The 27901-nt window shown below is 43.8% G+C and overlaps 1 protein-coding gene across 4 annotated transcripts in view; it reads right to left on the bottom strand.

Moving 5' to 3' along the window:
• Positions 1-27901, bottom strand: part of LOC141779744 (zinc finger protein 516-like) — a 58139-nt gene that overhangs the window by 13131 nt on the left and 17107 nt on the right. For 3 of the 4 annotated variants that reach the window (XM_074654746.1, XM_074654745.1, XM_074654748.1), the window contains exons 2-3: positions 7213-9531; positions 2027-3412 (exon numbers count right to left, since the gene is read on the bottom strand). In XM_074654746.1, coding sequence (XP_074510847.1) covers positions 2027-3412; positions 7213-8965 — 3139 coding nt within the window. In that variant the 5' untranslated portion in view covers positions 8966-9531. Of the gene's footprint in view, positions 1-2026; positions 3413-7212; positions 9532-25299; positions 25561-27901 lie in introns of those variants that run through there. The other variant, XM_074654747.1, reaches the window with a different exon arrangement.

Genomic DNA, 27901 nt, shown 5'->3' with positions numbered 1-27901 from the left:
CTGTGTAAAAAAAAAAATACTGTCGACTGATAAATCATTATCGGATCTTTTTAAACTCAAATATCGTTTTTAATTTCACTTCAAGACCAGTTTAAAAAAAAAACAAAAAAAAAAACAGACAATTTCTAACTCAACACAGTTATATATATATATATATATGGCGTTGTGAAACTGTAATGAAGCAGTTTACTGTAAGAAGGAAGATAACTGTTCAGGGACGTGGAGCCCGATTGTGCAGGATAGCGACCGGCTAATTCTTTCAGCATAAAGAAACCTGTTGTTACATGCTGTGGAAAACTGGAATGACTGTATTTAAGACGTCACATTTTTATAATTTAGATAAATATTTAATAAAGGACCTGTCAGTCATACTATAATAATTTTTTTTCTGGTGTGCATGTAAATATGGTTAGAGCAGCTGGAGCCACAGGGACATCGGCAACAGGAATAAGAAGGTTTAAAGATGGTTGGATCCATTTCACATCAATGTGACCACTACACACACACTCATGCACACAAACACATGCACTCCTATGACCTCTCCTGGTGACAGATACCAGGCCGGGGGGTTTAGGGGTGCTTTCGGTGAGGGGGACGCCTGCCTGCTGCACAATCCCCCCGGCAGACGCATCAACACCCCAAGCATTAAGGCTGGGTATACCCGGTTCAATGCCACATAGTTGTGTGCATGTTTGTGTGTGTGCACGTGTAGAGTGTGTGCATGTAAGTGTTGGAGGGACATAGCAGGACAAGGAAGACGGGGAGGCGGAGGAGGTGACAGAGAGTGTCTCTGGCAGCCCGACTGCTGGCCTCTGGATACTCTACTTCTACTCCGGGCCGCCAGCCCTTCTCACTGATGCACTAATGAAAGACAAGACAGAGCTGGACGGAAAACACAAGCAGACACACACACTCGTACACATATTACAGAGAGAGAAATGGGAGAAAGACTCAGTTGCTCAAAAAAAGGTCACTTTATAGCATGTGACTCAAAGGGCTAAGGCGGATCGTGACGATATGCGCCTGGACGGGTGACAGCGATGTCACGCGTCTGCTCTGGGGCTGTTGTCTTTGACCCCTGGCTCCACACAGCCCCACTTGACCTTAGAGACACAACTGAAAAATGGGCAAATAATACGCATGTTCGGTAATGACCATTTCCAAAGCAGCTGGTGGGGTAATTATTCTGTCTCATCTCTCTCTCTCTCTCTCTCTTTGCCTCTTTATTTTCCCTCTCTCTGTTTTCGCCTCCCTCCATTCGCATCTGTGCGAGTCTCTCGTCAGGCAGAGCCGTGACCTAAACAGTTTGTGACAGCTTTCTGGGAGAGTGGAGCTGGAGACTAGGCATGCCTCGCAGACCTGAGAGTAGCAAAGGTTCTCTCACGTCTCTCACGTAAAAAAAAAAAAAACACACACACACACTCCTTTTACATCTAAAAACCCGAGCACATATGGACACACATGCTGCCCCAGATACGGCCTCTTATCAGATCTCACAAACATGCAAGCACACGTGTGTGTGCCCATTTAATGGATCTCCTCTTCATTATGCAAAACCTTGTCAGAATCGAGTAGTGTATGTGTCTGTCAATCACTTCCTGCCAGATGGCGGGTTAGTGTGAGAGAGAGAGAGAGAGAGTCAGCATGTGTTAGAGAGGATTAATGTGTATATCTAATATGGTTCATACGTGAAGAGTGGATCTATGTGACTGCAGGTGTCGTTTCCTGGTTTAACCTGTCAGTTCTGGCAATTCTACTCATGACAGCTCGAAACAAAATGCTCAGTCACTGGAAAACATTTCTCTTCAACTCCTGACATTTGGCATTTTCTCCAAAGCAAAGATCCTCTGGGCATTTTGTATGTGAGCTGATGATGAGGGATTTCATAGGACTTTCTCCAAGAGAGCCTATTCCGAATAATGGTACTACCAACAACAACAAAAAAACATTTTACTAGTACACATTTTAACAAATACATATGTCAATAAGTCAACTAAATTGAATACAAATTGAAATAGCTCCCTACCAGTGGGATCCATCAGTGCGTTGGCTGCACCCCAGCGGTGGTAGAGGGCAGCCAGTTCATGGGGGTTGTAGTTTTTGAGGAAGCCGAGGATGTCAGCTGGCGTCTCTGGTGTCTCTGCGATTGGCTCCGGGTTCACATCTCCACGAGCCTCCGAAGGCAAAGAAGAAGAGGAGGAGGAGGAGGAGGAGGAATTCAGCAGAGTGCCCCCGTGTGCCTGGGAGGCTCCGTAGTTGTGTCCCGCTATGGAGGTGTGGCTGATGGAGCTGTGGGTGATGGAGCTGTGGGTAATGGCGCTGGGCCTCGTGGCGTTAGCCCGGCTCTGGCCGTGAGAGTTGGGAAGCGGCTGATGAGGGGAACCCCGAGCTCGGCTGTACTCTGCTAGGCCGTGTTTGCTGGACAGCATGAAGCCGAGGCCCTCCTGAGGCATCAAGTAGCGGTCAGCGATCCGGGATGCGGTAGCAGAGCTGGAGCTTGGGGCTGAGGAACGTGAGAGGGAACCAGTGCTCTTCTCCAAGGAGCTGGAGGAAGACGACGAGCCTCCCCGAGGGTAAATATCCACTTTGGGTCTGAAGCGAGGCTGATGACTCTGGTCCTCCATGTGTCTGACGCTGCTGCTGCTGCTGTTGCTGCTGCTGCTGCTGCTGCCTGGCCGGACGGGGACTCTCCCAGCTTGGGTGCCTGAGGTGGACGAGGAGCCCCTGGAGAACGAGGAGGAGGAGGGGGTAGAGGAGGATGATGATAATGGCATGGCTGCCTGACTGGCTGGCCTGCTCTTCTTTAGAACCTCGCTGGAGTAGGTTGGGGGCCGGGTACGTTGGGCACGCATCAGTGGAGGCAGCGGTGGGCATTCCTTCCCCTCCAGGACTGGCGGGGGACCAGTGCGTCTCCTGGAGGATAATAAGTTGTCCCTGGAGCCCTTGGAGCTGTTTTTCAGGGCCCATTTAGGAGCGAGATTGGAGCTACTGCTGTTGATGCGGTGAGCCACAGTCTGGTGCATCCAGAGCACCTCGGGGTAGCGGGTGGAGTGGGAGCAGAAGGAGCACTTGTGGCTCGGGAGGCTCTTCCTGTCCTGGGATAGGGAGGTCGTGCCCCTGCAGCCCTCAGCCCTCATACATAGATCCATGGGGGTCACGCCGGGATCGAGCGGGGAGGATCGAGCTGAAAGGTATGCATGAGGGGACGCAGAGTTGTTCAAACCCTGAAGAAGAGCTTTCTTCAGCTTGGGATAACCACTTGGGGTGCCTCTGTCCGAGCTGGAGCTGGGGCTGGGAACGGGGCTGGGTCTCTCTGAGGGAGCAGCCGGGTGTTGGACACGAACATGAGTCAAATAGGCCTGTAACTCAGTGGAGGCGAAGTCACAAAGGCTGCAGATGTAAGGCTTCTCATCTGTGGGGAAAATGAATGACAAGATAAAGGTCAATGAGTGCAGAGGAGACCATCTAGATTATACTCTACTCTACTACCAGCTGTAAATCAGAGATCATTCCTACAGCTCACTGTGCCAGATTCATTTTGTTCCATCCAGATGTAGTTTTGCTGAACAGCCACCAGGCTGCAGTATTGGCCAGTATTCTCATATCTCCTCTTTTCATTTTACATATGAACGTATCCTGAAATACAACTATTACTTCTGCTATTACAAGCACAATAAACACATCAACATTTTTTACATCATATCATCAGTAGATATTGTTTCAAGGATTTGATATTTGTTCAATGATACACAGTGACCCTGTAATAGATAGTACTCCTGTGAAGGTTATCATAGATGTTAAAATTGTCTCAGAGATTGATTGATTGATTGATTGATTGATTGATTGATTGATTGATCGGTAATGGTTTGGATGTATTATGGTCCACATGGTGTGAAACAATTGCACCATAATATTAAAAGAGCACGATAGAGTTGAATAAACCCATTTTGACTAATTAAACGAATGGGGTATTATAAAGCTTATAAAGTCGGTTTATTCATTATAAGGGTCTTGTACTGGAATTGCATTGTATTGCACATAATACGACAAAGTATTAGGGCCACATTGAGGGGAAAAAAAATCTGACACTACGAGAATAAAGTCATAAGTTTACGAGAAAAAAGTTGTAATATTATGAGAATAAAGTCAGAATATTATAAAGTAGTAATTTTAGAGGGGAAATAGTGTGAAAATGACAAATGTGGAGCATCTTCTGAAGTTATACTTTAGTTCAGGTTTCACAAATAATCAAATATTTCATCTTTTGGCACATCAGCAGCACATTATCATCAGTATCAGGACCTTGAAAAGATTGAACAAGAAACTACGTTTATTCTGAATAAAGAACCAAATGGAGCTGATGGGGAAACTGACTCTTTTGTGGAGGAGGAAATTACTTTTTTTCTAATAAAGTTATGACTTTATTCTCGTAATATTACAACTTTTTTTTCTTCTTGAAATAGTGTGACTTTATTCTCATTAAATTATGACTTTTTTCTAGTAATATTATGACTTTATTCTCGAAATCTCCGATTTTTTTCCCCTCAATGTGGCCCCTAATACTCCATCGTAATACACATGTTTACTCTATTGGGTCAATATTGCTTCCTGATTCCTGAAGTGCAGCTCTATGAATTCCCCACAAGATGGCGTTTGTGACCCGTCTTTCTTTAAAAGTGAATTTTACTGTTGTCACTGGGAAACTTAAGCTCTCCCCAGAGTGCTCAATTTCAGGAAGTAAGTGAATAAGGATATAAATAAAAATAGAAATCAAGGTAGTATAAGTAATTGTATTCATATGTGAAAGGCTGTAATATTTAAAACATGAGAATCTTCAAGATGGAATTGAAAGGTTTTGAACATGAAACCATAAAATGATCCAGAGGCTGTGTCATAGAGCATCTTACATGCACACCTATGATCCAACAGATCGGATTGTGTCAGTAGTACATTATGGTAGTCCCCACTCCCCCCTCCTCGTGTTCACAACAACACCAGTAACCTGCCATCTGTTTTTCATTTGGCTTCCTGTTGGCAACACTAGCCAACACACACAGCGCAGACTCTGCCAAGGTGAAGCCCTGAGGCTGGGCAGTCTTAGTAAGGGAGGGTGGTTAGACTGATGTGTCCTGTTTATCAGAGTGATATTGGTCTTTTATCAATGAGTTATTGATCAAGTAATTAATGGAATATCATGATTATAAATAGCTTTACACCCAAAATATTCTTATTGCCCTGCCAAAGTAAGTATCGGATGTCTAATCCTGTATCCGACTCACAATAATTACCACCATGGAAAATGTTATCAATCTAAAAACTAATCAGAACTGATTTGTCTAAAAGCCTGTCATGTTGGCATGTGCACGTATACGCTGTCACTTCTCATTTGCATTCCCAAAAAAGTAGCTATATAGCTGTAGGGGACATCAGAGCATTCGCGACTATAGAGCGTCCTCTGAGTGTCTCTTTCCCCCATCGCCTGCATCCCTCTCCATCGGGAGGTGACTCTATAAATAACCAATCCCTCAGACATGGGGCAGCCTGGCTGGCTCAATGGTAAGAAGAGTGGATGAGTGACAGTGGAAGTGTCACAGGAGGTAACCGTAGAGATTAGGGAAGGAGTCAGAGGGGGGACGGGGAGAAAAAGGATGGACGGACGGACGGATGGACAGAAGCCATCTTCACAAGAAAAATGTTTTTGGTAAACACTGGATTCTTAAGTTGGCTTCGTCACAAATATGAATACATTTCAGCAGATATCAGCAAAGAAATGCATCATGTCTCTTGATGTTGCAAGTTTTGTATCTCATATTACATACATTTGTATACAGTGTATATATTGAGCTAAAAAGAGATCCTGTATCCCAAATGCATTTCCTGAAACCAGACACCAGGATGTAAGTGGGTTGGGAGAGAGACTGATTACTATACAGTACATTTCTTTCTATAAAGGAAGTTAACCACACCTTTAACTGCTACAGTTCAGGACTGTTATTATGTTTCATGACTAATAATTGGCTGTTATACAATAAACAAGCTCAGCAAAAGAGTAAAGCGGAAACACACACATACAGATTTTCGTGGCAAAGACATAAAAAAGGAGAGCAAAAGACATTCACACACAGATAAGGGGGGCTGAGGGGAGTTTCCTGAGACAGGAAGACCTGAAATAGCACACAGCTCGATCAGGCCTGAAGAAATGTTGCTGCTATTTTTGAATGTCTGCACTAACAGGGAGGAATGGAAGCAATCACTACGAGTCTTAGCTGTCCACTATCCTATCCTAAGTTAAAAGACAAAAGCCAGAGAACTCTGACGCGCTGCTTACACACGAATCCTTCCTTTAACGTATTTCAGCCGTGATTACGGGTGTTTTGCCCTTGCATGGGTAGATTTTCTTTTCTTTTTTTTTTGCTTTGCAGTGTTTATTGGTTGTGGAGGTGGAAAAATGATAGGCATTCCAAAAATGCCATCTCCTCTACTGACCACTGAAAGGCACAAACTTTCACTTGACTGTTAGCTTTATTGCTCTGTGATACACAATATAATTGCACTGTTGTAAACAGGATTTTCAGTGGCAGTTAAAGTTTATTGACCATATTTGATAGTATTTGCGTGTAGCACTCTATAAAACAGGCTGAAGTCAGTGATGTAATTCTGACATTTTGCCACATGGTGGCTCCAGCCCCCTCTCCATAGAGGATGAGGCGCTGAGGAGCTGCACCTACACAAAGCACATTTCATCAACAGATGTTTACTACAGAGTGACAGAGGCAGAGGCCTCGAGTGGGAGGCTTGAAAAAGGGCTACAGTCATTTCTGCCACTAAAAAATCCTGCAGGGAGGGCTTCTATTAGTGAACTGGTGTGTGCACCGTTCATTTACTTGTATAGCAGTTACATTTTCCTATTGTTTCTTGCTGGAAAGTAGAGTCGGTATCTTAAAAAGACAAATAGAATACTGACTTGGCAATGGTGGTCATAAGCAGAGTACGAAACAGCAACAAAGGAATGTTCAGCACTATGAACTCCCATTAATGCATTTATACTGAATATGTGACTGAAAGATTAAATTAATCTGCAGTTCCCAAATGACTAATATTTACCACAAATCAATCCTTCAGTGCTTTTCCATTGTTCATTTGATCATAGATGATCATATCAAATCAAAGTATGAGAAAAAAACAGGATAACAAAAGGACTTTTTGACCAACCTGCAATCTCTCCAGAGTTCGCGGTACCGATCTCTGAGGCCTGGTCTCCAATGGCGGACTCCGGTGGGGAGTCTCCATACCCTGGGGTGCTGGGCCGGCTAGGGGAGCCTGACTCTGGATCACTGGTGGAGCCCCATCGGTCGTCTCTTGCAGTTCTTTCCTTGTCTCCCACGGATGCCCTACCTCCATCCTTCCTGTGTACCCGCCGGTGGACGACCATCTGGTGACGACTGCGAAACACCTTCCCGCACTCAAAGCACTCGGTGGACTTGGAGGAAGATGATCGTCGTCGGTCCTGGCGAGACGAAGGCCGGTACTCAGAGTCGCTGAGGCTCTCTGGTGTCCGGTCCCCTGAAGAAGCATGGCTTCCCAAACCGGAACTGCTGCGTCGCCCTGAGCTGCGTTTCTCCTGACCTTGCAGGACATAACGGCTGCTCTCCTTCTCAAAAACCACAGCGGCTCCGGCGAGTGCCTCCTCCCCCATACTTCCTCCCCCATAGGAGGCCTTGTAACTTGGCTCCACTGGCTCAACAACCCTTCCCTTAGTAGCTAATTGCCAGGCCTGATAGCTGCAAATTGGATCTAGCTCTGGGATTCTTTGACCTAGCATCTTCTTCTCACTCTCCTCCTCTTCATCCAGGGTCTTTTCCTCAACAGGCTGGAGGTTCAAGAAGTCAAGGTAACGTCTCTTAGCAGCTGGTGGGTCCTCATCATCACCCAGTCTGCTTTGGCTCTCGGATTTCCTGCCATAGCCGAGACTGTGGATTTTTTCATGGGCCCTCAGGCTCTCTCTGTTGTGGAACAGGTTCCCACATTTAGAACACATCTGATAGATGGATGTAATAGAGCCAGTGACACTTTCCGGATCCTGGGCTACGTCGTTGATGGTGGCCGGATGCTCTGCGGAATCTGCTTTTGACCGTGACCTAGATTTGGTGTTGTGTGTTTTCATGTGCGATTTGAGAAACCAAGCTTCGCGGAACCGACGTCCACAAATGCGACAGCAGTGGTCCAGGATTCCTGCGTGTTTCTTCATGTGTGACTTCAGGAACCAGGCCTGGCTAAAGACCTGGCCACAGGTCTCACAGGGGAAGGTCCCGTCACTCTGGGGTTGGACGACATCAGGTTCGGGAATAGCCTCTTCCTTAACAGTGGTCTCCTCCTCTGCGTCTGCTGTTATGTGGACCTTTTCAATGTGGCTGAGGAGCTGGTCTTCTCGATTGGCCTCGTAGCCACACAGACGGCAACAGTAAGGCCTCTGGTCGGTAACGGGCTTCTCTCTTTTCAGGCTCCTCCCAGGCACTTTCCTCCGACTCTCCTCACCACTATCCCCATTGATCATCCGGTTACAGGCCGAGCTGCTCTTAGTTGGACTCGTACCTCCGTCGAGACCCTCTGAAACACTCATCTCTTCCTCCTCAGCCCCACCCTCTTCATCCTCATTGGAGTGGTGGCTAGAGAGCGTGCCCAGTTTGTGGCTGCGGATGTGAACTTTTAGGTTGCCCTTCTGAGAGGCCCTGTGGTCACAGTATGGGCATTTGTAAGGGCGCGCACCAGTGTGGCGTCTCATATGCTGCGACAGAGAGCTGAGGAACGGGAAGCTGCGTCCACAGATGTTGCAGTCGTAAGCCCCGGGGATTTTGTCATCCTCACCGTCAACCTCGTTTCCAGGGTTGACCTGGTCTCCAACCAGCTTCTCCTTCCCTCCCGCCCGGGTCTCCATCATCTCCACACTTTCTCTGGGATTCATCATACGAACTGAACTACAAGGCCTTTCACAAGCTCAATAAAACCTCAAACTACTGCTATCTGCAGTTGCACATCTAGGGATGTCTAGTGTGCCTTTGTTGGTCAGTTAAAATGCTATCTGCCTTCAATCATCCAGAGATCAAGCTGCTTACACAGCAGCTCATTTAGCACTCTCCGGTTACTGGATGCAACACCATCTATCCATCTTCATCTGGCGCTGTCAATGAATCAGCGGCTCAAACTATCTGTGTGCCACTGGCACCATATGTAGCTTTGTCATTTATTTAGACAATGTAAAATCTAAATAAGTCCCAGCATATAAATCATAAGTGAGATTTAGCAATCTCTTTGTCTGAATAAAGGGACGGTTTTCACTTAGTTCCAGGTCTTCATTGTGTCAGCAGTGGATGGAAGTTTTGAGGGGTCTTTCCATCAAGGTAACTATTCCACCGCGCTTCTGTTCTCCATCTTATCGGTTTCTCTTCAATCTCTTCAGTTTTTAAGCACATGAGCAGCTTCCAGGTTCATGTAGGAGTGAGCTCTCTATAGCATGGCCTGCATATCATTCACCTGAGAAAGACACAAGATAGAAAGTGGGGAGGAGGGTGAGAAAAGAGACAAAGGACATGTTAGTAAAGCAAAAGAATTTCAAAGGCACTTTCAGCTTTCAGACCCATCCAGTTACCATTTGCATACAGAGCTAAGCTAGCTGTAGGTGGACTGCTATGTGTCATAAGGGAGATCTGCATATGTTTGTGTAGTAATTGTGTAACTAGGAGTTAAACACCTGGGGGTTGGTGATCATCATGAGGCAAACCATGAACAAAAATAAAATACAATCCATGACATCTTTAGAAACACATAGATTGGTGCTTTTCGGGTAAGACTGCGAACCTTAACATACAAGCAACTTAAGGTTAAAAGTGAAAATGTTATTTGATCTGAGTTTGAATTGACCTAATAAACATTAACAGTATAAATTGAGTGTAGATGGGGGTATTATCTATGTTTCTGGGGCTGACATTGTGCACCACTACTATGCATGTGCATGAGACGTGCAGGGCTTGGGGGCTCTGACGCCACACTGGCTGAGTCGACACTTTACACAATCAGGGTGGGTGGTGGGTGGTGGGGGGGATGGTGGGCTGTGTTCACATCAGCAAGATCAGCAGTGCCACCATATTCCCTCCCCACACTGGCCTCACGCACCCGCCTCAACTGACACAATCACATGACAGGGATCTTAAGTACACAACAGGAAGTGGCTCTTCAGACAGTTTGCTTTGCTCTATTTCTCAAACTGGAGTTGAATGGGTTCGGGGAGGGAGTCAAACAGAAAGAGAAAGGGAGAGAGGGTGATAAGAGAACAAAGTAAACAGTGTTGACTAATTTCGTACTTCATAAATTTCCTTCAATGGGTGGAATAATTTGCATATTTTCATCAACAGTTTGTGTTAGTTATTATTATTCCTTGCTGCAAAGTCCCAATCTTCCCACAAGAATCACTCAAGGTTAATCACATCTTTATTCCTTTTCTCTCTCTCTCTCTCAGCTCATCGATAATATCATTACAAAAGAGCCCCTTTCTGTTACAGCTTTGTTGATTACACTGGCATATTTCTTACTAGAGTATTAATTTTCAGCAGATGCTGGAGCCTGAAAGTGTGGACTATATGAAATGTGACTGACAGCATTATTACAGGCTATTATATAAAGTGCCAGGGCCCATAAGCTGAGTTACTGCCAGGCTCTAATTATAAGTGGATAATTGATCATAATCATAAGAGGATAAGGTGGTGGAGGAGGGAAGTTAGCACAAGAACAATCATATGTCTTAAACTCTCGCACTGAAAATGACTACCCGGCGCCAGAGCCACCTATCTATCCAGAAAGATTTATGCTATTGAAATCAGCGTACCCACAATGGTTCACCGTGCTTCCTCCTGGAGTGCTTAGTAAGCTAAGGCTTCCATCTAGCAGTACTGTTCCAGCCTGAAGTGCAGCTGTGGCTGACGTTACTTTGAAAACGAAATGTATTTCCATATCCAGACCTTTTTTTCTGTCTAAATATAACAAAGGCTTTATCAATGCTGATCTAAACAAGGATAGAGGCCCAGTATTTCTGCTCGCATTTGAAGAAACCTAATCCTTTCACATTTGTGGCAGTGATGTTCTGTCGGTCAGTTGACTGAACAACTTGATGGATTGCCATAAAATCTTCTACATACATTCATGTTCCCCAGGGGATGAATCCGGATGACTTTGGTGATTCCCCTGACTTTTCCTCTCGTGTCACCAAGTTTTTACTCGTGAAATATCTCGCCATCTACTTTGATGGATTGGCATAAAATTTGGCAGGGACATTCATTGGTCCCACAGGATGCATAATGACTTTGGTGATCCTTGACTTCTCCTCTAACTACGAGGTTCACATTTATAGTTTTTGAGAGAAACGTCTCAACAACTATCGGATGGATTGCCCTGAAATTTGGTAGACATTAGTGTCCCCCCTCGGGATGAATTATAATCACATTAGTAATCTCCTGACTTTTCATCTAGAGGCATCATCAGGACAAAATTGATTTGGTGAATGACAAAATACCTGCAAAACTAATGACATCCCCATCAACTGTACTTTATGTTTGATGCTAATTAGCAAATATTAGCATGCTAACATGCTAAACTAAGATGGTGAAGCATGTTAGCATGACTTAAAGCACCACTGTGCCTCTCACAGAGCTGCTGGCATGCAGTAGACTGTTAGTCTTGTATTAGGATTTGTATTGCATTCAGGAGTTTTATTTATTTTAACACCGTATTGATTCTTTGTGTTGTATTCATTATATCCACACAGGTGCAGTGTTTGATAGGACTGATTCATGTGCCTGGGCTACATAAGATATTCACAAACTGTTTATGAAGTATTAAAATCCTCAAATCTGACCGAGTTAATTTCATGAATTTATGAGCTTTTAGGTTTTAGTGGAAAGATTAAAGATAAAGGAAAAGATTGATGAACTCCACGCATCACTTAAACAAGGAACAACAAATCTTAAGGGAATTTACACCCGACACATGGCATGATAAATAATCAGGTGATGATGGACATAAATCAGCAAAATAAGGAACACAAAGCCGTCCGACCCCGTCTAGTGTTTCCCCTCCATCTGTTCCATCTCTCTGTCTCCACATCCTAATGCTACTCATTAATACTTAGTAGTTTCTTCCAGTTCTGGCGCTAAAAACAGAGGATAATAATCTTATTTCCTGTTAAATGGCCTCGCTGATCGGGGGGTCAGGAGGGCCGGGGGGGATTGAGACTATTCAACAGTAAGCCTGTCATCCACCAGACAGTCGCATGTGCAAATTGAAATGTAATGAGATTAGCCCCCAGAAGGGAAACAATGCAGGCTCCTCGCCATACAGGCAAAAGGGGGGGGGGAGAAAAAATTACAAATTGGCTTAAGGAGGGAGAAACTGTCCAGGAGAGACGGACAAGATTAGCAATCATCGGAGTCATCAAAAAAGAGAAGAGAGGCATCAAAGCTTTGTTAAAGGCCAACATGGCACAGTAAATGGATAAAGTGGCTTCCTGAAGCTAGCAAGAACAGTCCACTTTGACTGTCATTGACATCCATCTAATGAACCTCTCACACACAGATTAATAACTAGTGTGTAGCTGGAATGTTTTATTTCTTAGTTAAATGCTGTGTTCTGATGGAAACATGAGTTGTCTTTTTTTATCCTGGAGGAAAATGATCACCTTTAAATACTTAAGGCCAGTCCAACCCTTGTTGGGAACGTCATCGGTCTGCTATCAGACGTGCCATTAATGGACACTTAAGCTGCCCTACCGTGAGTCACAGGGAGTGAGTGGAGGCCTACACTCAGCTGATAATGACTGCTGTGTCAAACAAAAACAAACTGTTCTCTTTTTTTCCCCCTCCTCCCCCTCATGCTCAGACTCTGCTGTTCTGCTGTTCTGCTTTCTGAACGCTGAACCGTGTTGGCTGAGGTCCGGCCAGAGGAGGAAATCCACTCTTATTTTCCCATCCGCACACAAACCTTTTTCAGAGCAGCCTGGCTATTTCTGTTCCTGACACTCCTGAGGTTCACATCTGGAGCGAGTCTTGAAACAAACAGTGTCAAACTGTGCATGTGGGCCAGCAGAAACAGCCCGGCTCACAGCTGTACGGTTTTCTGTTTTGTACTTGTTTTCACACATTAGTAGCGCTGTCACAAAGCCACAATTTTAACTTAAAGGAACAGTGCGTAACATTTCTGGGGATCGACTAGCAGAAATGGAATCAAGTATTCATAAAAATGTTTTCATTAGTGCATAATCTAAGAATCGTGTTTTCGTTGGCTTAGAACGAGCCCTTCATATCTACATAGGGAGCAGGTCCTCTTCACGGAGTCCGCCATGTTGCTCGGCCATGTTTCTACAGTAGCCCAGAACGGACAAACCAAACTCTGGCTCTAGAGAGACCTTTTGCATTTTTACGTTACCTGAAGGCCACCGTAGTTCTCTGACACGCTTGCAAAACCGTGGTACCGTCAGACGCCGTCTGACTTCCGTTGCTCCTAAAGTAGTGTTATTATGGTAAGGATGACCTCTGAGCGAGTTGAACGGCGTTAACACGGTTTTACACTCGGCGGCTCACGTTACCGCAGTCTTGGAAAGGGAGGAGTGAGCGGAGGGGTATTCGGTTGGTTGCAATCTGCAACCACACCGCTAGATGCCGCCAAATCCTACACGCTGTACCTTTAATAACCAAGTTTAATATCAAACCATGACACCGTGAAAAACAGACAAAAAACTATTGTAAACTACTGTTTATTAAGTGAAACAACTCAATACATGTCAACAAGTTCAGGAGGAAAAGAATCCAGCTGTAAACTAATTGGTCTTTTTCTGTGCCAGCCATTATTCCAATCTGCTTAACTGCTCCCTCTAGAGGACACACATCCAGCTCACAGAACACATTTGGTGCCACTAATATGAAAAAAGTATTCAAATTTGGTTAAAAACAGAACTACTGCAGTCTCCTATTATTATTATACAGAGCATTTTAACGAAGAGTCAGACAAAGCTTTAGCAGGAGGTGCTAGCTAAGCCTCACTGTTTTGCTCCTCCATGATAGAAAACACTGTCATCCAGCCAGGAAGCACCTTCATCGTAGCAATCATCTCGGAGGCAGCCGTGACACAAATCTCCTGCACCCAAGGGTGGGGAGATTGGCTTTCATAACACACTGACTCACTCACACTGTCACCTTATCACTGATAATGACTGTAGGTCGTTCTCGTGTGGGACATCCTTCAGCCGCGATGGGCTCCGCTTCCCTCCCACGCAGCGGCACAGAGACGAGCGTTAGAGGTTAAGAAAAAAATACGCAGCAGCGGGGAAAAAATAAAGAGTGGACCTCTTGTTTAAATGCACACGCACACACACACACACACACACACACACACACACAAACGCATACATGCAGGGGGAACTGAGGAATCAAGAAGCAAAACAGAGGGGGCTTTTAATGTTGTCCACACACATCTTTTGAAAGTCTATATGTGCACACAGTGGGCTTTTAACACTGTTTCATACAGGCAGCATTGAGAGGTTAACGGCCCATACAGAGAGCTGCTCACACACACACACACACACATACTGCTTCACGGAGCATAACATACAGAGAGCACTTTACAAAAAACCTTGCTATCCTCTGTTCAGTTGCTCATAAAGTGGAGACATTCAGTGCACAGAGTGGGACAGAAGGGATGGTATGGAGTCTTAAACGTACACACACACACACAGACACACAGACACACACAGACACACGCACACACACAGTGCAGAGCCAGTGTATTCTCAGACCAATCAATAATCCATTATGAACCGACTGCTCTTCACCTCACACCCTGCTCTAAACCGGCAGACAAAGAGGTCTGCTGCAAGCTCCACGATGAAGAGAGAGAGAGAGGAGTGTAGCACAGCTGGATGCACACACACACACACACACACCTACAGGCTGTTTGCAAAACACACGTACACTCGCTTTAGGGACATTTTTAGAGTGACAAACGTGTCAGCTGTGGAGCACACAAAGCTTTTTTGCAAACTTTGTGGTTGACAAGACAACGTTCTGCTTCAACTGCTGTTAAGTTCTGTAGATTCAGTTCCATCCCAATTTATCCTAAACTCTCCTTCTGCAGTTGGAAGTGGAAAACACACACACACACACACACACATATATAAGAGTTATTCTCTTCTTCTTTTCACTATATGAAAACTATAAACAACAATACAAAAAAAGGACACTTTCAAAAATACTCTACAGTTATTAATGTAAATGAAATACTTTAAAGTATTTGACCTAGAATGTATTTTCAATCCCTACATTGTTATTACTAGATTGTTAAAATGCATACGTGCTCATTTCAGGATAGACTTACGTCGCTCGCATACTTACACATAACCACATCTGGCCATGTATGCATTTTGTGTGTGCATGCAAGCTAGATGGGGGCAATCCTTTAGAGACTAAATGCAGATGATGTGGTGCAGCTGTGTTTAAAGTCAGTGTTGTACTGGATGCTCCCTGATTTAGGTCTGCTCTGACTGTAGATTGTGTCTAGACTGGCAGATCGTTATTCACTCTATTTTGACTCAATGTTAACTCTAGTTTTAACTCTATAGTTTTGGCTTCGGTATGACTGATTATGGTCTAGTTTCACTGGTAAACACATCACACATCTTATCACATCATGATGTCTGGTAGTTTGGCTCTAGTTCTTAATTTAGATCTAATCTAGGACCAGTTTGTTCTAGGACCAACTTGGATGCAGTTTGGTCTTTGGTGAATTATGCTATAGTTTTGGTCCCCTCTGGTCGGGGTCTGTCCCTGGTCTGTCAGAGCAGGTCATGCTCATAAGCAGGAAGAGCAGTGGGGGGTTTTGTGGCATTGTTGGGGTCTCCAATTCCCATCCTATCCCTAGTTCCATCCCTGCCTCCCCCCCCTCCATCCCTTAAACCCAGCCAGAACAATAGAGGGGGTCCACGCTGTCTGTCCCTTCTCAACCCCCCCCCCCCCACCATCTCTGATAAATAGGCTGAGAAGGGATCCTGCCTGCCGACTCTATTTGCGTGAGAAGGGCCTTTGGATAGAAAAGAGTCCACTGGGTCTCTGTGTATGTGTGTGTGTGTGTGTGTGTGTGTGTGTGTGTGTGTGTGTGTGTGTGTGTGTGTGTGTGTGTGTGTGTGTAGGAAGTGGCAGGTGTTTGGGTCAATACTGTCATGTTACATTTTGGTGACCGGTCCATGCTAGTGGGATTACTGTACGCTTCTCAGCCGTACAGAGTTCATTACACACCAACAAAACACTTTGCTGTAAATGTGACGTAAACAGCTCCCTGTTTAGACTGATTAGTTTTCAGTATGATTGGTGTGTACCTGTAAGTTGCTCTCTAACTGTTGCATAGTGTGACTTAATACTATTGCGTATTTTCTTGACTTAATTTCGATTTCTGAATGAAAAAGGAACAAGGGTCAAAATAAGATTAAACACAATTTGTCACCATTTCCAGAACTAAACTGTGTGTTCTGTTGGTAATAGGGATGTTAATAATCAACCATTTAACCGACATTAAGCAGTTTAACCGATTAACGCTATCGGTTAAAACGGTTATAAGAAATGTTAATAATTAATTAAAAAGCTGAAAAAAACCTTGTGGCTTTAAGGGGAAAAGCTGGTCCACCTTAAGAGAGTCTGATACAGATACAGGAAGTTGGCTCGGGACTTGAGCTCGTTTGAGCGGAGGAGTTTAGCATTTATTCACCGACAAATAAAGTGTACACACCCTGTCTGCTACAGCTACGTTCACAGCTAGAACGCCACACACACACGGTCTGTCGGAAACTTGCTGAAGTTGCGCCGCGCTGACAGAACGTATGTGTGTGACTACGGGGAGCACGAAGCTACCAGCAGAGCTACAGATGCCAACGTAGCACAAACACTTACACTGTTTATCGGACAATCGCTATCGTTAATCCGGGCAGACAGAGTGTCGTTACGCCGGGCAGACACACAGCTGACAACCTGCTAAAAAAAATTCAAAATTAGCATCCCTAGTTGGTAACAAATTTAGAGATTTACATGCATTCATTTTTGCATTGTTTACTACTTTAAAGTACACTGTATTACTACTATACTAATGTAAAAAACATACTTTAGTAGCATGAAACTGATCAACATGGAGTGATACCTGCTCCTATCATTTAGCTCCGTTTAAAGCCAACAAGAGCTGCCTGCTCTCATGGGCCCGACCATCTTCAGCCTCCTCTGGGACTCAGTGTGTTTCTTGTGTGTGTGTGTGTGTGTGTGTGTGTGTGTGTGTGTGTGTGTGTGTGTGTGTGTGTGTGTGTGTGTGTGTGCATGCTTCCCTCCCCCCTCCTTCTCAAACTCTGCCTGTTTTTCTCACACCGCTCGTTAACCCCTGGGTGCTCCTGCCCATAGAACCCCCCCTTCCTCCTCCTGCACCGCAGCAGCATTCCTCACACACACACATATATGCACACAGTGAGATCTGCTGTCACCGTGCAACGCAGACTACACTGTCATTATTATGATCTAGAGTTCACAAACAATAGATATGCCTACTGCATAAACTCTTCTTGTGCAGGGATTGCTTTCATCTCCGAACTCTTGAACACAACCTTAACCCTGACCTAGACCTTACTCTAACCCATGGACCTAAATCCAAATTATAATCTTAAACGAGTAGATGTAAGGATGATCAAAATGTGCTTCCTCATTTTCCGTACAGGGATCAACATTTAAAGACACCCAAACGTTAATTTCTAAACAAGTCATTTTGACATTTTACAACCGTGCTTGATCAAAGATGCTTCATTGTTTTCTGTTAAGATCATAGACCGTATAGAGAAGTGGACGTAGTCACCGTGATGTCACCCATTGGTTTGTGGACTACGGTTTTGAACTACTACAACTATGGTTTTGGCCGTCGCCGTCTTGGTCTTTTGCAACCAGAGGTGACACGAGAAGGTGGAGCTAAGTACAACCGAACGCTGAATTAAACATTTGTAGACGACCAAAATGTTACAATTAAGTTTCATGAACTGAAAACACACGGTGGAAGGGTTAAAGTTGTAAGACAAAAGCACTTACAACACCTAGACCAGACAACGCCATAGTGACCTGTCAATCGAAACGTAGACATGCCCTAAAGACTACCCGTCTGTTTGACTCTAACGGGGACCATAATTTACTAAGAAGACTTGAAACTAGTGATTGAGACCATAAACTCATGTTTACAATGTTTACTGAGGTAATAAATCAAGTGAGAAGTAGGTTCATTTTCTCATAGACTTCTATACAATCAGACTTCTTTTTGCAACCAGAGGAGTCGCCCCCTGCTGGCTGTTAGAGAGAATGCAGGTTTAAGACACGTCCGCACTGACTTCTCTTTTCAAATCCGGAGGATGCGCCTGGGTAAGATCCAGGCAAATGGCTGCAAAACCAGTTCCCTCCTACGCGTTCCCTCACATTGACATCACCGACACGGGGAGGCAGTATGGGCTGAAGAAGGATGGAGCAGAAACACACCAGGGGAGCAGAGGTGAAACGAGCGCTGCCGCAACTTGTTGGTGTAATAGCGGCGAAAGCAGAAGAGGCACTCGTGGTAATAGTGTTCGATTGAAATCTAAATTGAAACTCCTCCATCTCTTTTCTCTCCGTGCCCAACTGTCCGCCCTTCTCCAAACTCTCCCCGTCCTCTACCTCCTCTTCCTCTGCGCATCCTCCATCCGTTTGCAACCCCCCGAACAACCTCTGCAACTGAACCTGAATCGGTCTCTCTGAAGTGTAATTAGACCGGCGACCTCAAAGCTGGCCACCAGTCTTTCACACTGTCACACTTTCTGATATAACCGCTTTATTTTGCTGCTCGCTGCGGCGAGATGCCCCAGTGGTTACTGAGTTTACACACACACACACACACAATATGGTGGGATTGATTTGATCCAGTGTTGCAGTGTTACCTGCCAACTGTGTTGGGCAAGTTGCTTAGGTGAGTGTTAAAGTTGCTTTTTACTTGTTATTCATTTAAAAAGTAATAATATTGCTTTACTTATTACTTGGTAAAAAAAGTAATTAACTACGTTACTCGTTATATTACTATATTAGTTTTGCAAAGCGAGTGGCCATCGCTTGCCGAGGCGATATTCGCCTAATAGTTCAACTCAACGTGATACGAAGATGCACACTGACCTGCCACGCGTTCACGTCATTGCAACATAAACCTACCTGGCACAAAAACAAACCGTGGTGTTAATAACTGTAATATTACTGGAAATTGTAATCCCTTACACTACTCATTACTGGGGAAAGTTATAATATTACAATAATGTAGGGATGCACCGATACCACTTTTTTTCAGACCGAGTACGAGTACAAGTACTTACATTTGGGTACTCGCCAATACCGAGTACCAATACGAGTACTTCTCTGTGCCAAAAGACCCTCGTTAACAGCCAGCTGGAGGGTGTGAGCGACACACGGCAGGCTGGGGAGTCCCGCATACGAGGCGGTACGCCGCGACCGGCTCTATGTCGGCTTTGGAAAGGCTCGGGTTGAAGGTGCTTCCCGGGGCCGTGGACAAAGTGCTCGCTGCGCCCTCTCTCCCTGCCGGGGAGGGACGGGGCCCCCTGCTCCCGGTGTGGACTGTCGACCGGCCCATCCCGCCCACACCGTCGGGGAGGTGGAGCGTGAGCGCGTGCGATAGGACCCGAAAGATGGTGACGAGAGGTTAACGTCACGCTGACGTAAAGTGGTATCGGTGTCGTTGTATCGAAGCCATTTTGCGAATACGAGTACATGAGCACAGTATCAGACTCAATTCCCGATACTGGTATCGGTGCATCTTTACAATAATGACCTACTGAGTAAAGCATTACGGCCCAACACTGCCTACTTGTTCTTCAGCAAAAGCATACGTTTAAAACTAATCATACTGTATAAATGCAGGAAGAGAGCCCATTAAAGTTGAAATTCTCTTTTTTCCGTCTGGTAGTCATCGAGACGCAGTGAGTGTAGGACGCAGGGTTCTGACGCCAGTCTTGCCGTGTGAAATACAACCGTCTGCGGTCGATTCTATTGTCGACGTTAATTTTGTGAGTCATCCAAATTACACAATTAAACTCTTGTTTGTTGTCTCATTAACTATCAGTTTACCTTCAACTCATTTCAAGATCTGAAATTTAGTTTCAGATCTGTTCCACTGGCATAATCTCAAATACTATTCAACACAGTATTTTTTTGGTGTCCGTCATCTCATTCCTTAATAGTTATATTGACCATAAATACATGCTTTTAGGAGCAAACATCCATGCTGAGGTGTTGCATTGGCACTCTGATAGCTTTTCTTACAGTAGCTATGTACGTCTGTTTGCATTTTCTTTGACTGCTCATTTACGTGGTTACTTGTTTTTGTTACTTGCTGTTTGCTTAGTTTTAAAAACCTGTCTTTACCTCGAGGCGAAATCTGAAGAACACATCCTGTAAGAGTTGTCAAGAGGAGATATGAGAACATAACAGGGCAACAGATCTGCCTTTGACTCTTCCTTACCGCCTGCACACACACACACACACACACACACAGGCAGGATGGGAGGGTTTCCACAGAAATCTCCTGATGGCTCTACTACAGAGAGAATGTGTGGGCTCCAACAGGCCGTTGTTGTTGTTGCGAGGTGGTTCACGCACTGCTCTAAAGTACAAACACACACACACACACACACACACATTATAAAGAAGCACAACTCCAAACAAAGTAACCTGTGGGTAAAATCCAATTGAATCGCCTGGAAAATGTGTTATTGTGCCGAGTATACTGGATTGAATATTGAACCGTCTCTGTGTGTGCAGATGTGTGAATGTGTGCGATACCACGGCAAATATAAGGCAGTGCCATAGTCACTATAAATTACCTTTAGCTACCATATAGACACTGTAAATCCTTATAGGACTGTCATAGAAACATTATATGAAACATATTTCGATAAATAATGAGATAAAAACTACCATTGATCAATAGTCTTAACAATATTTCTCGTAAAATTATAATGATAATAGTGCTGGGAAATATGGTGGAAATCAATATCACAATACTATTCTTCCAATATTGATATGGTATAAATATGCATTATATCAAGACAAAACTGTACATGCATGTGAAACAAGAGCATCAATTACAAGCCTACTTCTGATAGTTTTTCATTACAATTTGCTTTGAATAACTTTATAGACACCCTCGCCCACAGAGACGAGGGGAAAAAAGGAGAGAACTAACAGTCTGTGGTGAGTTCTGAGTTCAGTCAGGCTGAGCTGACCACAATTAGTAAATTATACCCCTTTTCCACCAAAATTAGCGCGTATATGCAGTTTTTATAAACATGGGAAAACCCACTAAAAATAGGCGAAAGACTCCTTTCCCGTTGCCAGTAGATGAGTATGCATTCCTGTTCTGTTTTTTTTCTGGTGTGTCACGTTTGACGCCACATATGGGCCGGAAACAAGTTAGTAAAAAAAAAAGTGAAAATGTTTCGGTGGTTACTTTTTCTTTTTTTTTTTTATCTGTTACTTATTCAGTCTCTCTTTCAAACTCTCAAACCAGAGTTGGTGATGAGTTTTGTTTTGTTTCTGTCGAATGTGAAGTGTGTTTTACGATGATCAGCGAGGTAAACTGGCTGTTTCTGTCAATGGAGTTTGGTGGCTTTGAGGAGGGCATATTAATTGTTTGTTTTGTACGTTAATACATTATAATAATTGTCCAAATCCCTGTTGATTTTATTTATTATATATTCACTGAAACGCACGTCACGTAGCATCGCGGGGCAAAAGTTAGCACACTTCCATCCGGGTGTCATGTTAGAGATACAACAAAACATTTTTTACCATCCACTGTAATAATGTGCCTTTAAATCCACCAGTACGTCCTACAGACATAATTTAAGACCCAGTGGGATTAATATGAGAATATGAAAGCGATACAACTGGAAATAAAAAATACCACAAAGTTCAATATGGTCACTACCACCAAACTCATTATTGACTATCCTAAGTCTCTGAAGGAATATTCTAGGAGGGTTTTTGTTTGCGTGTGAGCCAGTGAGTGTGTGTGCGCTGAAACATCTGCCCAGGATTTCATAGCCAAAAAAATAAGCACCACACAGGAACTGGGGCTGCTAGATGAGAAAAACAAACGTTGTTAGTCTTTTATACGGGACACAGAGTTTTTCTAGAGAGCGCGCCGAGGCTACATGACACATTTCTTTCATACGCAGGCTGACAGGCATTACCGTGAGAGAGAGAGAGAGCTTATGTGGCTACGTGGTCGTGATGGATGGCTGTATAAAAAGAGCCGGAGATCCCATCTGGGTCACGTCTTATCAGGCTGACTGATTCACATTGATGAAATCATGCCGGCTTGTTAACCCACCCGGTGGAAAAAAAACTCTAAACTAATACCGAGGAAAAAAACAAGGCAGCGTCTGAAGAGAGATGCATGTCAAGGAGAGTAGAAAAGGCAGAGCAAATAATGAGAGGGAGGGCAGCAGAGGGAAGATAAGTGGTAAATAGTGATGTAAAGTCACGGCAGGAGATAGATTGGGATAATAAGAGCTGACTGAGAGGGAGATGTGAGAGATCGAGGCAGACAGAGGAGCAAGAAAGAAAGAGAGAGAGAGATGCAGGCCGTGGGCTGCACACTGCAGAAAATGTCCATCATACAGGAGTACTCTCACTTTTTTTGGGGTGATTATTGATCACCACTGTCTGATGAGAAGATGGGAAGCGTCTTTCTGGTTATTAGCTCCGTCCGGTGTTTTCTTGCTCACACTTTCTTTAAGGAAGCGCGATTGAATCACTCAATACCAGACTACACGGCTTGTTATGACAGATATTCTTTGCAGTGTAACCACAGCACAGGAAATTGGCTGGGATCCACTCTCAACACTCATCCAATAGTCCTACTGAGACAATCTGCTAGTATAGTTACACTCTAACCCCCTCACCCCCCAAATCAACCCACACTGCACTGTGCAACAGTATGCATGCACAGCATGTGTGTGTGTGTGTGTTCATCAGGTTGGCGTGTAGGTGTGTTTGTGCGAGGGGTGGGCGGCTGTGTGTGGGAAACGGTGAGTTCTCAAGAAAATTTGACTTACTTTTTCCTCTGTCTTGACAGATGTTTCAGTTTAAAAACATTACAAAAATCAAAGAAATCTCCCACTAAAAAAGTTGGCAGTTCCAATCTATGTGCCCAAGTAGCAGTAAAAAAAAAAAAAATGAATGTCTATAATGGCTGAAAACAGCTGTCTCCAGAGGTTTGACTGGAAATTTCATGAAAGCAGCTACTAGCTGCGGTGTGAAATGTTTCCCTGCAAAAATATGACAAACAACGAACACACCCACATAAATGAAACACTTTTAACTTCAAAATAGGAAAATATTGCAGAGCGTAATCCTGTAATCTGTATTGTAAATGCAGCAAAATAAGGGGAAAAAAGAACTTTCCCCTTCTGGTGCAGGTGGGCTTAAGAAAACCAGATCACAGCATCTTGTCGGTAAACAAGCAGCATTCCTCGACCCGCCTGTTTGCAATAAACTTAACCAGCACAACCCGACCTGCACCAGTTACTGTGTTTAGACAGTAGTGGATTTACCAGATCAACATCTGGAAGCATGCAGCGCCCAATACTGGCATGAATGTCAGGCTGACAACCTGTCTGGTAATGGGCTACATAATGTCAGTGGGATATTAATGCTAACAAATTGCTGTCAAGTGAAAACTGTGTGAGTCCACTTTCTAAGTTTTTATTTTAAATGAAGGAAACTGTCCTCCGTAGGCTTGGAAACAGTGTGTGGTCAGGGTTTGTAAAACTCTTTCACATATGGCACACTTTTGGTTTTACTTGGGGATGCACCCATCCAAATTTTTCAGTCCCGATACCGATAGTGATATCTGAGCTTTGGTATTGATACCAGTGTTTAATTAATAAGCCGTATGCCTCACTGTGTGGACGTGACTGGGATCATTTTTTTATATGTAAGGCAACATCAGGCTTGACTTAAACATTGCTTTCCTAACTTTGTAAAACAAATGTAATAAATAAATGCATAGATAACATAATGTAAATTTAGTGAATTGTTATTTATTATTAAAATAATAAATTGTACACCAATGACTTGGCAAAAAAATCTTCAAAAGTAACAGGAGTTACAATTCAGGTATAAACCGTCTTAATGCAACAACAAATTGGGACAAACAGGACTTTAAATTTCAGTATATAGTGTATATGGTTTATAAACATAGATTTGAATTTAAAGGGACTGTATGTAAGTTTTTACACTTAGAAATCATTTATTATTGTCAATGTGTGAACAGGTTGTAACCTAACCTAAAAAATTAGACCTTCCGAGACTTTCAGTCTGTAGACTGATTTTAATGTGAAGAACGCGGGCCCGTTTTTTTTCGGGAAAATCCAACAGATGTGACATCATGCACACTCGCAAGTGCCTTTATTTTTCAGCTCCGCTTACAGGGTTAACAGTGTGCAACCATAGCTAACGTTCGGTTAGAAATGGTGCCTGCTAAACGCTAAACGACCAGCCCCAACCACAACTCAGACTCCAACACAAACTCTCCGCTGACTGTCGTTGACTTAGCCACAGGTTTCACTGTTAACAAGCAAGTTCTGATTCTTACATAAAGTCCCTTTAATAGATCGGCCCCGTTGTCACCGATATCCGATCCAGTTTTTGAGTCACTATCGGCCCGATATCCGATCCAGTATCGGTATCGGAGCATCCCTAGTTTTACTTCCTGGAGACACTACAGTAACATATATTGTGTAAATTAGACTGTTTAGTTTGGTATAATATTAGTATATTATAATATGTACAGTACAGTACCAAGCCTCTGTAGTTGCTCTGTGTTCGTTCAGCCCGGTCGCACGAAAAGGTGTTTGAATGACGCGATCATTTGTAAGGTATTTAGTGTGCAATAAGAATGCCCTTCTTGCTTTTGGCGTATCATTTGTACGCCACGTAGTCTGCACTGACTAGGGATGTCACGAGAACCGATACTTCGGTACCAAGTCGATGCCGAAATTTTAAAAAAGTGCCGGTACTCTTTTTCTACAGTACCGAAGGTACCGTACGATGCCTGTAATGGTCATTAGTAGTGATGTGACAGTGAGGAAATTTTCCCAACGGTTAATAAACTTGTGACAACACCGCTGTTGCTGACTCTGATCTTTACCATCGGGTGGCGGTGTGTCTGGCCTCTCCGGTAGAGATTTTGCTGCGGGGCTCCGCTGCGGGGTTCTACCTGGCGCCGCTGCTCCGTGCAAACCGGCTGTGACGGCTCCATCCACCTCACGGCGATTGCCTCATTAACGTTATGGTTCCCTTATAGCATTTCGATTAAATGTGAAATATCGCCAAATAGGTGGTATTTCGCTTCCACAACAAATCCTCTGCCTCCTGCTCCTGCTACTCTATGCTGACGGACCAGATGCGTTCACGGTCAGTATGTAGTGTCCGTCGTCTGACTATCGATTGATAACATGCTGCTGATACACCAAAATGAAAAAAATGGGTCAATTCTTTTTATTTATTTCTTAAAGGCTATATGCCTCTGTTTTTTGTAATGTTCAAATGTTTTTAATAAAAGAGTGCGTGTTGAATTACAGTACAGGGGATTTATTGTTGTTTTTTTGGGGGGTTTTTTACCGTGGTATCGAATTGGTATCGAGAATCGTGGAAATTCACTGGTATTGGTATCGACTTCTAGATTTCTGGTATCGTGACATCCCTAGCACTGAGTCCGATGTAAACGCATCTACATAAATATGCTACGCTCAGAGTTAGTAAAGGAAAAAACGCCTGCACACTACTCCAAAATTATCAGAGTTAGTGACGTAGAATAAAACGTGAGAAAGACTGGTTATGGTGGGTGGGAGGGGAGGTGGATGGGCCCAACAAACACAGGACTTTCAAGCAGGAGGCCGGTGTTTTGTTTTGTAAGTTACATTAGTGACGTTTTTTTTAGTGGCGTTTTTTCCGTACTTCTGTTACTAAGTATTTTACTTATTTTAAGACCAACCATGATGTTTTTCCTATAACTGAGTGGTATTGTTGCGGACGTTACCGTAGTTTTGTTGCGTGGCGTCCTCATGACACGCAGAATGTCCTTTTAACGTTGTGCTATTCATACACCTTCCCATTGAGATTGCTTCTATTACACACCAATAATCAATTACTAATGCTCTTTGTGAGACCCTGATAGTGAGGACAAACTGTAGGATACAATGCTGGCTGGCAGCTGTGAGCCTCGCCTCACTCTTCAGCACACAGATATCAACTGGCAGCAGATATGTGCCTGAATTTGAATGCAGTTTGTATATATGACACAACGATGTCTGCACTCTTTCAAAAATACACTCTTAGCAAAGGAAATAGTGTTGTGCGGTATGTTTATACTAATAAATCAGGCTAATTTTGGAGGTATGTGCTTTCATGCAGTAGTAGCAGTTGTCATAGTATTAGCAGTAACACTACAGTAGCAGCACCGTATGAGAGCCGTTTGCATTTTGACAAGAATGAAAGCCTGAGGAGAAGTCTCATTAAATGTAGATTTGAGGTATTTAAGAGTTCATTTACCAAATTGTGCAAAACATGACAGAATATCAGCTCCACTCTGCAGCACTCCACTTAATGTTGAACTATTAATTCACAGGAGCAACTGAGGGTAATACAGGAGAAAGCAAATGTTGCATCAAGCAGTCGTGTTTGCGCAGCGTCCCCTGGAGAGATCAGATGCCTCCGACGGGAGTTACCTGCAGCAGCCAGGCAGCAAAAAACAGCCATTAAGCCAGGCAGCCAACACAGCCAATCGGCCCGCCGCTGAAAAAACGACGGGCCTGTTACACAAGAAAATAAGCGACGGAGGATTACGCACACACTGTCATTCTCTCCACATCGCACCAGTGGACCAGCTTTACACAACACACACTCAAAGACTGCAGGATGGGTTACTAAAAATGGAGACAACTCACTCCTAGAGACACACACAAAGAGAGAGAGAGAGTCTTCTGCGTAACTTGCATGTATTTGTATAAATCTAAGATAAGCAAATCAAATAGTGCCGAAGGTTTATAGCTGACAAAGAATGAACAGAGAGACGGTGACGGTAATCGATATTGTGGTTACGACGAATATGGTTTGAGATGTACAGACAACGTTATGAAAGGAGAAGGAACTCCACTCTGAGTACTCTATCAAGCTTCAATTATGAGCTGAACTTGTGACATCCACAAGAGATCGATGGTTACAACAAGATGACAATGGCCCTTTATTGCAGACCATACAGACTGTTATGAATCTGATATTGTTGGTATAATGCAGCTTGATTGATTACATATTTATTGTAGAATTAATCACACTTGTTGAACTGATTCTAATGAGATATTCTGAGTTGCTCTCACACTATTAGTAGCAGAACTTGTCTTAATATAATAGACATTGTATTAAATGCTGTTTCATTTGGAATTAAATATGAAAATAAATAGCGTTTTTTTTAAATACTGAAATTTGGCACAACACAACTGCTGCTTCAGTTAAAGAGTTGGCAGTACCAGCCCTTAAAAAAAATCCTAAAACATTCAAGTATAGCGCAAAAACCTCTGCCTCAGATCTATCTGGGACAATGATGCCTGTGGAGCCTGCTGTCCAGGTATTTAAACCTAAGCATACCAACTGCTTGTGGGACTCCAGGCTCAAACCTAGTTTTGAAAATCAATATGCATTTACAAGAAGTCATATTAGAACATGAGCAGCAGCCAGCTGCTACCACCTTAAAT

Source organism: Sebastes fasciatus, chromosome 12 (genome assembly GCF_043250625.1).
Source record: "Sebastes fasciatus isolate fSebFas1 chromosome 12, fSebFas1.pri, whole genome shotgun sequence".
Lineage (NCBI taxonomy): Eukaryota > Metazoa > Chordata > Actinopteri > Perciformes > Sebastidae > Sebastes > Sebastes fasciatus.
The sequence above is the reverse complement of the archived record's forward strand: the minus strand, read 5'-3'. Positions and strand labels throughout refer to the sequence as shown.